General features: G+C 50.4%; 2 protein-coding genes and 1 long non-coding RNA gene across 10 annotated transcripts in view; 2 read left to right on the forward strand and 1 right to left on the reverse strand.

Moving 5' to 3' along the window:
* RFX2 (regulatory factor X2) overlaps positions 1-5,985 on the forward strand; it is a 97,142-nt gene extending 91,157 nt beyond the window's left edge. For all 4 annotated transcript variants that reach the window (XM_077860303.1, XM_077860300.1, XM_077860302.1 and 1 more), the window contains 4 exons: positions 478-686; positions 2,517-2,670; positions 3,709-3,751; positions 4,323-5,985. In XM_077860303.1, the coding sequence (XP_077716429.1) occupies positions 478-686; positions 2,517-2,670; positions 3,709-3,751; positions 4,323-4,435 (519 nt within the window). In that variant the 3' untranslated portion in view covers positions 4,436-5,985. The remainder of the gene's footprint in view (positions 1-477; positions 687-2,516; positions 2,671-3,708; positions 3,752-4,322) is intronic.
* A 6,096-nt stretch (positions 5,986-12,081) lies between these two features.
* Positions 12,082-17,026, reverse strand: LOC144290760 (uncharacterized). The gene is made up of 2 exons (XR_013358306.1): positions 16,772-17,026; positions 12,082-12,259 (listed from the first exon to the last, which is right to left on the reverse strand). It is a non-coding gene; the product is annotated as an uncharacterized LOC144290760 (long non-coding RNA).
* RANBP3 (RAN binding protein 3) overlaps positions 16,387-17,049 on the forward strand; it is a 53,969-nt gene continuing 53,306 nt past the window's right edge. For all 5 annotated transcript variants that reach the window (XM_077860305.1, XM_077860306.1, XM_077860307.1 and 2 more), the window contains exon 1: positions 16,387-16,426. In XM_077860305.1, coding sequence (XP_077716431.1) covers positions 16,402-16,426 — 25 coding nt within the window. In that variant the 5' untranslated portion in view covers positions 16,387-16,401. The remainder of the gene's footprint in view (positions 16,427-17,049) is intronic.

Raw genomic sequence — 17,049 nt, forward strand, 5'->3', positions numbered from 1 at the left:
CACTCAGGGACCCCGACCTCCACTCCATGACCCTCCCCCTGGTCACCCTGGCATCCAAGTGCTGGGACCCACACCTTGGCTCATCCTCTTTTAAAATCTACCTTCCTGTTGACATTTTCACAGCTCTCCTCTGGGATCAGAGAAGTGCAGGCTGTGTGCATGTGTGTCCTGCCACAATGATACACCGAGTTCAGGCTCTGAGTTTATCCATTAAATAAACACACACATTTAGAGAAATGACCACTTAAAAGTAAAACACCACAAACATGGTATATAATCTGAGAAGCGTGGATTTACATGCTTAGAACCAGGGCAGGCTCCCTCTCTGGATGTCGTTCCATCCGTCCCTGCCCTTGTGCTCAAATGTAGCTGGAAAAGGCCCAGGGTTGGTGATGTTCTTCATGCTCCCTACCCATGGCATGGGTATGGGGTTGGGGGTGGGGGAAGCTTCCCTGACCTGCCACCCACGCCCTGCAGGAGCAGGCCTCGTGGGTGTGCCAGTGCGAGGAGAGCGTGGTGCAGCGGCTGGAGCAGGACTTCAAGCTGACCCTACAGCAGCAGAGCTCCCTGGACCAGTGGGCCAGCTGGCTCGACAACGTGGTCACCCAGGTCCTAAAGCAGCACGCCGGCAGCCCCAGCTTCCCCAAGGCTGCCCGGCAGTTCCTTTTGAAATGGTCCTTTTATAGGTAAGTGCAGCTTGATTTCCAGGAGAACTCGGGGAAGGCAGGGACAGTGGGCACCGTGCAGCTGTCTGCTCAGCAGGCTCCCGAGGCAGGCATGGTGTGCTGATGTCAGCAGCAGCTGGCCTGTGACTTTTCTTTCCAGACCTGTGCTCTCCTGTGGCCGACATGAGGCACTCGGGAGGAGAGAGATGGCGCAACATAACCACCAGCCACAGCTCCCAGGGGTGGGGAGGGGAGCACGCGGAGAGACCACCAGGGACCCAAAATCCAAGTGCACTTGTTTACCTTTAGGGGGCTTGGCCATACAGAGCCAAGAAGCTTCTGAGGAGAAAACATCCCAAATCCCAAGCCGTTCCACCCTGTCCACTGACTCGGCCTTTGGGTCGGCTCACGTTCAAGCGATCTTTGCTTTCCATGCTGATTTGGACACGGCGGTCAGCCCCAGGGTTCGCTCCTTGGCTGCTTTCGCTAAGCCGTCTCCAATCCACAGCCTGCTGAAGCCACCTCTCTTTTCCCACTGCCAAAGTGCCTTAGGAGTGCATCTACACGCTGGCCCAGGAAGACGTGCAAAGCATTAAGTAGAATGTCATCAACTGCTTTTACTGACTCACTTGCACACCCCATCACTCATACACAAGCACAAACAGTTCCAGCTCGTTAAGAATAACAGGGCACGTTAACACTTTTAAAAGTTGATTGGAGCAAACACTGCTTCACCTCAGGCAGTCCCAACCCACAGGTGGTCCGTGAGTGAGGGGAGAGGTGTTACAGAGAATTTGGGGGATCAAAGCAAGGAAACGAGGTGATAGGCTTTAGCTGGAGCGCTGCCGCCGCCACCATATTTGGAGGTGCCTGGCCCTTTGTGGCTGGTTGTTCTAAGGTTCACTCAGATTCCCCCACATGGACTCTGGCTTGGTTCTGGTTTGCTTGGGCCACGGGGTCAGAGCCAGTGCTGTGCAGGCCCCCTGCTTGGTCAGGGGCTCACACATGTCTCCTCCCTGCCTTGTTCCCTTCTGTGTCTTTGCCACCACAGCCATGAGACCTAACAGAGTGGGGAAGCTCTGAGGTGGGACATTCAGGTGTTTGGAGCCAGGGTTTTGGGACAGGTGCTAAGTGATCTAATTCCTTTCAATCAGGGGTCGCTTTTTCTGTGAAGAATCAGATAGTACTACCAAGAAATAAATAAACTTCTATTGGCACACAACATGTAAATGAACAGGCATGGCCATGTGCCAATAAAACTTTATTTATGGACACGAAACTGAATTTCAGGTGCTTTACATGGGTCATGAAACATAACTCTTCTTTTGATTTTGTTTCCAATCATTTAAAAATGTAAAAAGCATTTATGGTTTGCAGGCTGTACAAGAAAGGGGAGTGGGCTGGATCTGGGCTGGATGTGGGACCAGAGCGGGCCAGCCCCTGCTGCAGATGAAAGAGGTGAAAGCTCCCTGAAATTCTGTGTTGTTTCAGGCGCCTAAACCACTGACTGAGGAGTGAAGGCTGGAGGGGAGGGGACCCCAGGAGGAGGGAAGGCCAGGATAGGCCACCTGCTGTGGGCGGGCAGTAAGGGCTCCACCACCGACCAGGCCCTTTGATAAGGCTTGTGTCAGACAGACACACAGTGTCCTGTTTCCATGGCCTCGCTTAGAGCTGACTGCTCCCTCCCAACTCGCATCCACCCGCCCCCACTCCAGTCACACTGGACACAGGTGGTCTGGGTGCTGGCAGGCCGCTCCTGGGCCTGTGGGGCCCCTGAGAAGCCTGGCTCGACTGCCTGCCTGCGCTGCATGCTCCGCGGAAGGTCCCCAGCCTCTGTCTGCCATCCCCCAGCTCCATGGTGATCCGCGACCTCACGCTGCGCAGCGCCGCCAGCTTCGGCTCCTTCCACCTGATCCGCCTGCTTTACGACGAGTACATGTTCTACCTGGTGGAGCACCGTGTTGCGGAGGCAACTGGAGAGACGCCCATTGCTGTGATGGGAGAGGTGAGGGACCCTCCTGCCTGTGGGACCCCGGGCCGGCCCGCGCCCTGTGGGGGACACAGCCGACGGCCAGAAGAGGAAACACGTGCAGGAGGCCAGTGGGTGGGAAAGAGCTCACACGCTGGAGCCAACCCACCTGGCTTCAGACCTGCCTCTCTGCCCCTCGAAATGGGACCTGGGACTCCCCACCCATGGGAGGAGGTCCTACTGCTGTAAAGTACATATAAAATTACCTTTCTGGCCATTTTAGAGTGAACAGTTCAGGGGCATTTAGTACATTAAGAGTTATGCAACCACCACTTCTAATTCCAGAACATTCCATCACCCCAAAGGCAAACTCCATCCCTGCCAGCAGTCACTACCATCCCTCTCCCCAGATGCTGGCACCCACTACCCTCCTTTCTGCCAGGATCTGCCTGCCATGGGCCTCTCACACGCGTGCAGTCACACATGGCATGGCCTTTCGTGTGTGGCGTCTTTCACTCAACGTAATTTTTCACAGCACAGCCATGTCATAGTGCGTATCATTGCCTCACTCCTTCTATGGCCAGATATTCCCTTGCACGGATAGTCAACATTTTGCTTTATCCATTCATATGTTGATGAATACATGGGTTGTTTATACCTTTTGACTGCTGTGAACATTTGGGGGCACATTCTTGTTTGAATGCCTGTTTTCATTTGTTTTGGGTACATTCCTAGGAGTGGAATCACTGGGTCGCAGGGGATTGTTTTGAGGAAGAAATGAGGTGATGCTTACAGAGCTTTTAGTACATAATAAACCCATCACTATTCAGAGGCTACAGTCCCTGTCCTCTTGGTGGCCTGAGCAGTTAGCACCCACTCAGCCCTCCTGCAGCTCCCAGGCAAGACCCAGTAGGTGCCAGAGGGGACACACCAGCATCAGCACCGCTTCTCATGTGGGAACTGCTCTCATTTACAAGTGAAGCCTGTTTTAACTGGAGAGAGAGGACAGTGCTAAAATTCATCAGGACCAGGCCCCTCTGCAGAGGCCCCTGACTCTAGGCTTCTCTCTTTCAGTTCAATGATCTCGCCTCCCTATCGCTGACACTGCTCGATAAAGGTGGGTATGTCTGTAGCTTTTCCGGGAGGCTCTCCCAGGGGCTATTCCTCCCACCTTTAGCCTAGTGGAAATCGAGGCAGCTCCTGGGGTGGGTTGAGGGGCTTTAGGAGTCAGCATCCAGATAGGCTGGTGAGACCTGAGCAGCAGGAGGTGTCCTACTGATGTCCTACTGATTCAGGCCTGGCCCCTGCTGGGGCTTAGAGGAGCAGCCCTGCACCTCCTTGGGTGCTTTGGGACGACATCCAATCCTGCTCCCCGGGCACCTCCACATCAGGCCAGGAGTAGAACCACAGCCCTGTCTGCCTGCATCCACTTCCCCTTACCCCAACCCAGGCCCTCCCCTACAGGATTAGGGTACCAACTGCTGAAGGGAACCCTGCCAGGAGTGTGACCCAGCAAATGGACACTGGGCAAGGGAGGTCTCCAGTGAGAAGGCCTCCCTGAGCACTTCAGGGTGGCCAGGGGGGGCCTGGTGTGTCCAAGCCTGTGCACCTCCCTGAGAACATGCTTCTCTCTCCCTCCCTCCTGCACCCCACTCCCACACCCCTCATCCCCAATGTTAACCCTGCAGATGACATCAGTGAGGATCGTGGCAGTGAGGCTGACCCCGATGCCCGCAGCCTGGGGGAGCCCCTGGTGAAGCGAGAGCGCAGTGACACGAACCACTCCTTGCAGGGCATCTAGCTCTGTGGTGCCTTCCCCAGGCTCCAGACCAGGACCCTCGAGCTCCACTGCAATAGTGCCTCTTAGATGATGTGACCTTTGATCTGACTCACGGGGCACCAGTGCACCCTCAAAGGGCACACCATTCTTCAAGAAGAAAACCGATGTTAACCACAACAGAAGGTCACATCGGACTCCTGAGTGCCTGAGCTGCTCACCTGGCACCTCCTGGGTCGCCTTTTCCTTCTGAGTGTTCTTGTCCTTTCCTCTGCCAGACCGTGAACTTTGGTCCAACTCTACACATCCTGCCTGAGAGCTGAAAGGGGCCATGCTGGACGAGCTGGTACCTCCACGTTGGGCTTCTCTTCTGTTCAGCTGCCTCCAGCTTCCACCATGATTTTTTAAAACTCAGATCACAGGAGAAAAGGGGTGTCCTGTAGCTGTTGGGCTATACTGAGCTGACCAGTGTCCGCAGAGCCCCCCGCCCTGGTGCTTTGTGGGGGGAAGAGACCATCTCAGCGCTGTGCCCAGGGCCTCCTACACTGCCAGCTATGCTGAGGCACAGATGCTGGCCCACAGCAGCCCCATCTGCAGACACCAAAGGTCCCCAGAAGCAGCCATCAATCGTTGAGTCCCTGGGCCATGCACAGCCCAAGGCCCCATGTGGCTCAAAGAACAAGTCACAGAAATGGCTTGCCCAAGCCAAGACACAGTGGTGTCTAAGAATCAAAACCAGAAGTTTTATCAGCAACTGGAAGGACTTGGGTTCTATCCAAGTTCATAGCCAACAACAAGCCAAACTACTGGGTCTGGAATGAGTTTGTTCCGAGGGGGCTGGGTGGTCGGTGTTTCAGTGTTGCCTTCCAAGGGCAGCCATTGAGCCAAGTCTGCTTGGCTCCTGCTTCATAGAACCTTCTGGATGTCTGCCTTTGAATTAGCGATCCTGGAGCACTTTGACCCTGGGCATGTCCCATCTTGAACTACTCAAAATCAAAACTCTTCTCTGGGATAAATGAATCCCAAGGACTTGCACAGCCCTTGAACTTTGGACACTCCGGATCTGTATCCGTCATAACACATTTGCACTTGGTTAGCTCCATGCAAGAGTTCTGCCCCTAAACCAGCTATAAAGAAGAAAGACAAACCTCTGGTCTAGGAAGCACCATCTTTTTGAAATGCAATAGTTTTTCCTTTTGGAAATATGTTTATACCAATAGTTTTGTGCTCTAATTGTTATTAGAACGTTTCTTATGAACATGTATATTGCAGTATATTCGGCCCCCAATATTTTTTTTTCTCATTCACGCAGAAGGTACTAATGTAAACTCACGTGGCCTTTAAAAACCTTACTTCCCGACAAACGGGAGCGCCGTGCACTCCTAGGCCACGCCAGGTGTGCGGGGAGGTGTGGAGGGGAAACACAAGAAAGATAGGCGCTTATTTTAGAAACCAAAAGTCTGTATAATAATCACAATGTTTGTCTGGTTTTACAGTTCAAGACTCAGATGAAATCAGACACAAAGAATGTCTTTAAAATATATATCTCCTCTCCTGGGAGACATTTAAGCTCACGGTTCACGGAGTGTAATGGCCTGCCTTTTCTTCCATGTGTGGTAAGCAGTACAAACTGGGTTTCCGCCTTATGCTCCTGCCTTTGCAGGATTCCACAAGGAACAATACAAATGACGGTAAAGACGTGCACCTTCCAAGCCCGTTCTTGTTTTTCACTGCTGTGAACACACTGAGCATACCCACTCTGGGGCCTCCAACCACACTTCAGTTCCTCCTCACCACACACGCAGTGGCCTTGGAGGATGCAGGCCTCCCTGCAGGCCAGTTCCCTGCCCTGGACTGCCAGCCTGGCCAGGTTCATGCCATGTGAGGCTCAGAGGAGCAGCAGTGGCCTCTAGCATTTTCTTCTTGGCTCTCTGGTGAGTGTTCCAGAAGGAGCAGATTCCCTGTGCTTCATTTAGCAAGGCCACCTCTGGGCCAGAGGTAGCAAGAAAATAGTTCTCCACCCTAGATGATCAAGACTATTTGTTGGCAGATTAGACTTATTCAGATATGCTCCAGCCACTGATGAAACCCTCTGGTTGTTCCCAGGGCTTATTTGGGAGTGGTGGGGGCCAAACTTGGGACTCCCCTAAGAATCACTGCACGAGCTTGTTCTAAAATGGCCAATTCCTGGGCCCCATCCACAGAGAGGCTGCATGGCAGGATTACCATGGGGGCTGGAAATCCACATTGTTTGGACCACTCCTCTTGCAGGGATAATAGGACTTTGAAGAGTTCCTGCAGAGAAGACCAATGGGCTCAGGCACCAGGAAGGGCCCACGGATGGGAAGATGTTCCAGAAACATGGACACAGTTCCTGGTCAGCTGCTCCTAAAAGTTGCTTCCCCGGGCCAGGCCAGTGCCCCAGGTGCCCCAGGGATGCTCAGCCTGGGCCCGAGCCCAGGCCCATCTGTCCCAGGTAGATGTCCTGAGGCCCCCAGGTATTACTACAATCATCATCTACTACTTCCCTGGGCTGGGACCTCCAGGGCCTGTGCACATGGCTTAAGGCTCTACCATCACCATCTTGAAATTCTTAGTAATTCTTGAACAAAGGGCCCACACTTTGATTTTGCACTGGGCCCCAGTGCAAATTTTGTGGCCAGTCTTGGGAAACTCCCAGGACACAACCACGCAGACTCCCCATCAGCTGGGCCCTGTCTCTGTAGCGACTCCCTGCCAGGCTCTGAGAACCGCGTGGAACCCTGACTCGCCCCACCCTCTCATGGTTCATGATTATGGGCCCTATCTAGCCTAAGACCCTTGAAGCAGTGCCAGCCCTTGCACCGAGCAGCAGCCACCCCCCAGCCCTCGCTGTCTGAGAGCCAGGCCCAGTGCTGGGGTGGCAGGGCCCCTGGAAGAGGAGAGCCAGGCCCTGCTTCTGGGCCTCAGTGGCTGGTGACCGAAGGAGAACAGGTGAGGACTCCATGATCACTGCCCCAGGTGCCTGACAGGAGATGAGCAGGGGTGACTGCTGAAGGCCCACAGTCTATCAAGTCCCTCAGAAGGCCCACTGGGTAGAGACCCAGGGCACAAGGGCCAAACAATAAGGGGAGCCTAGTCCTACCAAGAGCCTCTGGGAGGTTTTAACTAGTCACAACAGCTTCATGCTAGAGGCTTCTGTCCAATCTCTTCTTTTTGACAGTGTACCACATTGTACACATGGTAAAACTAAAGCTGCTGGATGTAATGTAGATATGATGGCTGGAGCATCAACAGCCATTTTAGACCCCGATGTGGGCATCACATAAGGATGGCAAAGCAATGAGACAGAAGGAACCTGGATCCCTGGTGATCATGGAGTTGTATTACAATCTTGATGACCCATAGTCAGAGTTTGATAAGCTGCACTGGGGAGGGGTGGGGCGGTGCAGGGGAACCCATGGTGTTCCTGCCTCTGGGAACTTTCTGGTAGCAAGAACTCTGAAGCAAGTTGTGAGGTACATCCCTGCAAAAAATACACACACACTCCAGCTATGAGTGTGCTAGGGGAGAAATTCTCCCCAGCGAGGGTGTCACCTGCTCCACTACTTTTCCTTCCACAGTTCTGGCTGCTGCCCAGCTGCTCCTGGGTCCTGCTCCAGAACTTCATCCTTCCACACCTTCTGTGACCTTGTCCATCCCTAAATGGAAATGCCCCTCCACATGTGATTTGCTCCACAGCGGCTCCTCCCACCACTGCTCAGAGGGGTGTGGGTGCCTTGCCCTCCCCACAACAAAACAGGAGCTCAGCATCTGACCTTTCAGGCCTCTTCCTCATGTTTCCATTATGGCCTTGCCCACCATCTATCCAACTCTTCAGACCAGAAACCCAGGACCACCTGCATGGCCCCCACCTCTCCCATCTCCCCAAAATGCCATAACATGGTCACTCTCTTTCCTCCTTGCCGCTGCCCAACTCCTCCTGGCCAGGAAAGGCAGCATGGTGGGGGAAATAGGTCCAGGTTAATGCAAATTTGAGTGAACTCCACGGTCCCTGGTTATGCCCTCGGGTAAATTACAACTGACCCTTGAAAAACATAAGGTTAAAGGCGCCAACCCTCCTTGCAGTCAAAAACGCACCCATAACTTTGACCTCCAAAGAATTTAATAGCCTACTGTTGACCAATAAACAGTCAACTGACACATTTTGTATGTTATATGCTGCATTCTCAAAGCAAGCCAGAGGAAAGAAAATGTTACTAGGGAAATCATAAGGAAGAGAAAATACATATACAGCACCGTCCTGTATTCACTGATATAAATCTGCATATAAGTGGACCCACACAGCTCAAAGCCATGGTGTTCAAGGATCAACTGTACTTAGATCAGTTTCTCCATCTGCAAAAAAAAAGGTAATAAAAATACCTACCTCACAGCATTGTGAGCTTTAAATAAGTTAATACTTACAAAATACTGGAGTAAGCATTCAACAATTGTGTCTCAGTGTGCACACTTGGGACCAGATCTCACTGGTGGGGCATCCTGGACACTGTGGAATGTGGAGCAGCATCCCTGGCCTCACCCATCCTACCAAGTGTACCTTTCCTCCCCGAGTCGTGACAACTACAGATGTCTCCAGATATGGCTCAGTGGCCCTCCTGGGGCAGAATGGACCCCAGGTGAGAACCACCTGTTGAGAGCACTATCATGATGACTGGTTCCCTCCATCTTTTGAACCTTGGAACCACATCATTTATCACTAGTCTTTCCCAACCCCTCAAACAAACCCTTACCCACTCAATGCTCTTATTTCTTTCTCCTGGAACTCAATCCATGGTCTCATTTGGGGCTTTCACCTTCACTGCACTTCTCACCTAACCTCCATGCTTTCACATACACACACACACACCTGCCTCTTTAGTGCTTATCTTAATTGACACCTCCTCCAGGAAGCTTTCCTGGAAGCTCTCCCACTAAATTAAGATCCTTTATACTCCACATTTCCCAAAAGCACTGCGAGCGAGTAGCTCTTGTCTGCCTTGCTCAATACCATAATTCCCCAACTCTAACAGTGCATATGTAGGTTCAGCAAACATTTAGTGAGTGAGCAAAGGTTTCTGGGAGAAGGTACTGTTCATAGTAATCACGGGAAGGTAGGGGAAAGGAGGAGAGAAAACACATGGAGGAATATTGAGGAATGGCCAAAGGAAAGGAAAGAAATCCACTCGGGGAGTGCCAGATGGCTCAGTCAATTAATCGTCTGCCTTCAGCTGGTGTTATGATCTCAGAGTCCTGGGACTGAACCCCACATCAGGCTCAGTGGGGTTCTTTAAAAAATAAAATTACAAAATAAAAAATATTTTTAAAAATAAATCCACTCAGGAGGGCCACCACCAGAATGAATTTATTTATTTATTTATTTATTTATATGATCAGAGCTGGGCTTTAGGAAGATTTATTCTGGTACAGTGGGTTATACATAAACTAGAAGCAAGGAGGCCAATTAGGTACTTGATAAGATGGTTCAAGTGAGAGGTGGGGGTACAACTGCAGTGGGGTAGTAGGGATGGAGTGAAAGGGGAGCAAGGTAGAAGAGGTCCACTAGAGCCCCGTGCCTAATAGCAGATTGAGTGGGTTATGAAATCAAGTTGGTGGGTTACGATCAGTTTAGTTGTTTTTAATGGACCAAGATAGAAGTAGAAAACATGAGAAGTGTTGACAGGATAAATATAAACTAAACTTTGTAAAGTTTTTATTTCAGTTTAATATGTGTGCATATATACCCAGATGGTATTAGACTGCCATATAATGCAGCGTAAAATGTACAATACATTGGATATATGAAATGTATTGAATATACATATGTATCAAAAGATACAAGTACTAACCAGTAATTCTCAACCTATTTTGAGGTGTTGGGTCTCTTCTAGAATCCTCTGTGCCAGACATTTGTGGGGTTTTGCCATCAAGCGTCCATTCCACTTCTTTTGGAGTAACACCCTGATTCTCTTTTGAGGAACGACCTTTCTCCCATGGATTTAAATACCACTTCTATGTGGGCACTGAAGGGAATGGGCTTGGCATATGTGGGTAGCAGTGAGGAGGCCGGTATGGTTGGCTGCAAGGTGAGTGCGGGGGTGGGGGTGGGAGAGTGGGAAGGTAACATGGAAGGCTTCCTAATCCTAGCCAGGAGCCAGGGTTTCATTCCAGGAGTTAGAGGCCCACGACCTCAGATTGACAGCTCCCCTCCATCAGCTCCAGATATATGGCTGCTCACCTGACACCTCTACTTGGATATCTCAAAATGGCAAATGGTTATCTCAGACCAGCAAACGCTGGGCACCTAGAGGCATTCACTCAATAGTTGATAATAAATGGTTGACAGAGGCATGAACTGGATAGAGTCATAAACTGGATAGTCAGGGAAAGCAGGAGAGGGTGCGAGGTAGTAAGTGCCCCACTGTGCTGGACCCATCTCACACTTTTACCTGGAAGTCTGAGTTGTGAGCTGATTTAATCCTGAAAGCAACAGAAATGTGAGGATTCTCCTGGAGGTGCCCCACCCATTCTGCTAAACTCTCCTGGCTGCCAAGACCCACAGGAGCCTATGCAGTTTCTCCTTTTTCCCTTAATCTCAGGAGCACCAGGTCTCCCAGGATGGAGAGGCACTGTTTCAGAGGCGGACTATGAGCATCATCCACAAAAAAAAAACAAACAAAAAAAAGGAGCATCATCCACAGAGCAGCCAGGATGGTGCAACCAAGACATGCTCTGTCTCTGCCTACCTGACCTGGTTCCCAGGAGATGCCAGACCCCCCAGCTGAAACCCCCAACTGACAGAGCCTTTGAGTCCCCGTCAGGTTCAGTGACTTAGGAAAGAACTGATCACTTCCGAATCCTCTGCCTCCCCCCAGTGGTCACTGTGACACAACGACATCCTTTTCCCCTCAGGACACAAGGAACTGGGATTTTGGCTGAGACTAGAGGCAGTTTTGTTTACTAAATTGCAACAATGCAAGATAGGAAAGACCACAGGCAACAGATTGAAGGAGATACCTTCTTTCCCTCTTCTGCTTATCCTTCTCTTCCTCAAATATTCTATTTATTTACATAGATTCAGAGATATTCAGTAATCACAATGGGAAAAGTAGTAATCTGGCAGACGCTATTTAAACCAAGTGATCTAAATTATCATCACGAGTGGTACAAAGTGACATCTTGTGCTTCCTGATACGGTGCACTGAGATGGGCACATCATTCCTATGTTATTCCTGCCAAAAACTGGTAACCTAAGTTTAATCATGAGGAAACATGAATCAAAGCCAAAATTAATTAATTTGGCATTCTTCCAAATAACTGGGAGTACTCATTACCAGTGTCATGGTCAAGAAAAAATAAGACTGAGGAAATGATCCAGACTGAGGAGACTAAGGAGAAATGACATCTAAGTGCGTGGGATCCTGCACTGGATCCTGGGACAAGGGAAGAAATCGTTTGTCATCAACAGTTGAACTTTAGGTAAGATTGGTGTATTAATGAATAGTATTGTAAATCAATGTGAATTTCTTAGTTTTGATCATTGTACTGTGGTTATGCAAAATGTTAATACCTGAGGAAGCCTAATGAAGAAGGTATAGGAAAGATGTTAGGGTTCAAAGCTGATGGCCAAGGAAGAATTCTTGAGACATCTCTGGTGCAAAAAAGGTGGTTTTATTTAAAGCACAGGGACAGGATCCATGGACAGGAAGAGCTGCACTGGAGTCATGAGGAATGAAGGAAGCTGATGCACCCAGCTTGGGTCAGGAGCCCCCCATCAGCATCAGCATCGACCACACGGGACATCCTGCTGTCAGGAAGGCCACCTGTGGACTGAGGAAGGACAGGAAGGGTGCTGAGTGGAGGAGGCAACCCAGGATGAGTTCCCTTGCCCTCACCTGACTCTGAGCTCACTGAGGGTGGGGAACTGTGTAGTTGATTAATCTCTGGGTCTTCAATCTCAGCATGGGGCTGGGCACATGCCACCGCCAGAAATGTAGCCATTTATAACTTGACTGTGAAGGGAAGTTCACAGTTCTCAGAGCACAGCCAGGGCTCAAGGGGATCCTCAGACTTGTCTCCTGGTGGGCCGGGGAGGAGGCAGGCAGTGGAGAAGCCAGCCAATCAGCAGTTTAGGATAAATCACTTGGATCCCTCCATTTCCCACTCCCAACCTTTGTATTAGGAAAAACTCCAAACTCTTTGCTGTGGCTTATGAGGGCCTTACTGTCCCCTCCCTGACCTCATTTCCTCACTCTGCCCTAGCCACATTAAACTCACTGCTCCTCCAGCTCACCAAACTGGTTCCTGCCTCAGGACTTTTTTTTTTTTTTTTTTTTTTTTAGGACTTTTATACTCGCAGATCTTCTACTAAATGTCACCTCCTCAGAGGGAGCTTCCCTGACCAATCTATCTATCTTTCTTTCTTTCTTCTTGCTTTCTTTCTTGCTTTTTTCTTTCTTCTTTCTTTTCTTGCCTTTCTCTCTTTCTTCTTTCTTTCTTTCTTTCTTTCTTTCTTCTTTCTTTCTTTCTTTTTCTTTCTTCTTTCTTTTCTCTTTCCTTCCCTCCTTCCTTCCCTTTTTCTAAGTAGGCTCCATGCTGGGGTTTGAGCTCATGACCCTGAGATCAAGACCTGAGCTGAGATCTAGGGTCAGATGCTTAACTGACTGAGCCACTCAGGCACCCCCAATATCCCCTTTTCCTCTGTGACAATATGCTGTTTTCTTTTCTTTGTAGCACTAGTCACTATTTCATATTACTTTGTTTACCTGTCTATTGTAAATATCCTTACAAAAGAATGCAAAGTTCCATGAAGCCAGGGTCTGTCTTGTTCATCCCAACATGCAGAATGGTGCCTGATGCACAGTAGAACTATGAATATATATTGCTGTGTAACACTTGTCTCCTAGACTCAAGGGCTTGTAATAGCAACCATCATTTATCTTTCATAGTTTGTGTGTTGAAGAACAGGAAGGGCTAGCTGGGCAGTTCTCTCAGGGTTTTGCCACAATGTGGTTTGTGTCTTGGCTTCCTTACAGCATGGCGCCAAGACAGATGGGATTGTTTGCATGAAGACTGAAGGTTTTCAGGTTTGCTGTTCCAGCAAAGCAGATCAAAGTTGCATCCTTCCTGCCTGTTATGACCTAGACCACATAGCGTCATTTTCACTGTACTGTATTTAACCACCACTAATGAGTCCACCCCCAATAAAGGGAAAGGAACAGGGATCACCTTTTTTGATGGAAAGAGGGTCAAGAATTTGGGACCATATTTTCGAACTACCACCAGTAAGTGATGAATAGTTATTTAATAAATAAGTAAATATTGATGAAGTTAGTTAGAGGAGACCAGATAAAGCAAAAACAGGCCTAAGGTGCAAATGTTGGCAGCCATTGGCACTTTGGAGACAACTGTGAAACTGGTGGAAATTTAGTTAGCTCATCAGGCTGACAGGTTTAGCATCTATGTCCCTTGAAAAACCACAACTGGATTATATTTAGCAAGTGATGACGTGTTTCTGGGAGTTGCCCAAAGTGTGGGATGAATGTGGTGTATGAAATTACTTTAGGAGACATGCAGACATAGCATTAGATGACACCAAATCACATGATTTACAGTTCTCCGTTTTCAGTTCTCTTTCAGTTCTTCTCATCATGTCAAGAAGAGTTTATGCTGAGTGATAATATGCCTTTAGTAACCCTCTAATACTCTGCTAATCTCTCTTTAACATCAAAGAGGCAGGCCTGGGGCTCGGTAGCTTGACTAACAACAGTATCTACCCAGAATTTAAAACCCTTGTTTTGTTTTCATGTTTATTTCTGCAATTATCTCCTATTCATGGCTTAGCGTTTTTCTATTTGGATGGTGATATACTCTATTCAATGTAAATGTAAACCAATAAAAAGGCGTGTAAAGAAAAGTATTAAGTTCATTAAGAGACACAGAGTTTAGGGCAGGCCCGGTGGCACAGCGGTTTAGCGCCGCCTGCAGCCCAGGGCGTGATCTGGAGACCCTGGATCGAGTCCCACGTCAGGCTCTCTACATGGAGCCTGCTTCTCCCTCTGCCTGTGTCTCTGCATCTCTCTCTCTCTGCATCTCTATGAATAAATAAATAAAATCTTAAAAAAAAAAAGTCATAGAGTTTAGACATATGGTAAAGGGCAAGAAGATCTATCTATACAAGAGAAAAGATATATAAAATGACAAGAGAAAACATATATAAAATCAAACAATGAATATAATGCAACAAACTAAAAATAAGAAAAACTAAGCCTACACACTGCTGGTGACCAGATGAACTCAATGCTGTCAATCCTTTCCAGCAGTGACATTTTAGCTATTCCTAAAGAACTCAAGATCTGTGGCCTGTGCTTATATTTTGGTGGCAAAATCCAGTGTAGGAGAATCAAGGTGTCTGTTAAACAAAGTTAGTGTAATTCTTTTTTTTTTTTTAATTTTTATTTATTTATGATAGTCACACAGAGAGAGAGAGAGAGAGAGGGGCAGAGACATAGGCCGAGGGAGAAGCAGGCTCCATGCACCGGGAGCCCGACATGGGATTCGATCCCGGGTCTCCAGGATCGTGCCCTGGGCCAAAGGCAGGCGCCAAACCGCTGCGCCACCCAGGGATCCCAAAGTTAGTGTAATTCTTAATAGTATTAACCACCTCTCACCCCCTAAAATAAATGAAAGTTTCTGAACAGTGCTTCTGAAGGTCTGTCATGCATAGGAAGCCCTTGGGAATTTTGTTAAAATGTGGATTCTGGTGAAGGTCTGGTTTAGGACCTGGGATTCTGTATTTCTAAAAGCTTCCAGGTGATGTTGATGTTGGTGATTTGGGAACCGCAGTGAAAAAAAAAAAATAGCAAGCTCTAGAAACAAATATAGTGTGTTCTGAACATCTCTTCTAGCTCTGCAATTAGTGATGTTCACATTAGTAGCCTGAAATCAGCCATGGTTAAAGTAGTCACACCAAGCAAATCACCACTACAAACCAGGGTTCGTTTCATTGTTTTATTAGCTGTGCTCTAGTCTTATGAAAGTGGTAGGAAAACATAAATAAAATTTACAATGAACTACACCACACACATATAAATACATATACATACACACATACTGGCGCACACACACACACACACATTCTCCCCCAGAGAAGCAGCTGTTAAACATCTGCCACTCCCCAGAGGTTGCACAGATGTGTACAGGGAAACCATGTAGATGAGGGGTTGGCAAGCTTTTTCTGTAAAGACCCAAATGGCGAATATTTTACGTTTTGCCGGCCAGTCTCTGTTAAAAAGGAGTGGGCACTGCTGCTGCAGCTCGAAAGCAGCCACAGACAATGTGTACATTAGTAAGTGCGACTGTTCTCCATTACATTGCGGACACTGACATTGAAGCTTCCTACAATTTTCACATGTGAGATCTTCTTCTTTTGATCTTTCTCCTCCCCACCAATTGAAGGTGTAAACCATTCTTAGCTCACAAGCCAGATGCGGCCAACAGGCCAGGCCGTAGGGCCTGCTCGTCTAGATCACAATGGAAGAGGAGTGGAGCCGGGAGTCACACGGCGTAGACGCGGGACCCAAGGCCCCGGCACAGGGCCCAGCAGGTGCACAGACCCGAGGGCCCGAAGGAGTTCGGCAGGCTCCGAGGCCCGAGAGACCCCTGAGGCTCAACGGCACCGGGCAGGCGGGGAGCATGAGAGCAAAGCCACGGGAGCTCCGTGAGCCTTCACGAGAGGTTTAGAATTTACTCCAAAGTCACGAGAAGGCCCTCTGGACGCGCGGAGGAAAGATGAGCCCCTGATCTACTTCACACTGTGTAAAGACTCCCCTGCCGGGCGCGCTGCGCGACCCCGGGGCGCGGAGCCCCACACGCGGCGGCGGCGGCGGCGGCGGCGGCGGCGCCCGGGGGAGAGAGGCGAGCCCGGCCCGGCCCCGCGCGGCCTGCGTCCGGGCCACAGGGCAGAGCCAGGAATGCGCTCGGCCAGACTCCGGGCAGGTGAGCCGGGGAGGCGCCGGCGGCCCGACACCCTCCCGCCGGCCCCGCCCGCCTCTCACACGCCGACGCTCGACGCCCCGCCCCGCGCCAGGCGCCCCCAGGCCACAGCGGCCCCTCCCCCACCGGCCCTGCCTGCCCGATCTCTGACCTCCGACCCCCACCTCCCCCACGGCCCCACGTGTCCTAAGGAAAACGCTGGCCCGAAGTACTGGGCCCTCAGGAGGGGAAACTGAGGCATCAGCCGACCGGGCGCCCCGCCGGCCTCCCGTCAGGCCTGAGCACGTGGTCAGCACCTCCCCCCCGCCCCCGCCCCCGCTCCCGCCCCCCACAGATCCAGAGGTTCACCTCGGGGAAGGCCTCGGTCGCCGCTCCCTGGGCGGCTCACGCTCCCACCGCAGGGAACTCCGGGAAAACGAGCAGAAAGCCGGGGCGTCGAAACTCTGCCCTCTCCGCGCCGCCTCACCGAACGTTCGTTCCCGCGTCGCCGGCGACGCGCGCGAGGCTCACTACGCATGCGCCCTGCCCTGCCCACGCCCCCTTGGTCGGCGGGAAAAGGAGGCGGGGGGCAGTTAGTGCGCAGGCGCGTGCTCGGAGCGCGGCCGGGCCGGGACCGCCTGCCGGAG

This window comes from Canis aureus, chromosome 19 (genome assembly GCF_053574225.1).
Source record: "Canis aureus isolate CA01 chromosome 19, VMU_Caureus_v.1.0, whole genome shotgun sequence".
NCBI lineage: Eukaryota > Metazoa > Chordata > Mammalia > Carnivora > Canidae > Canis > Canis aureus.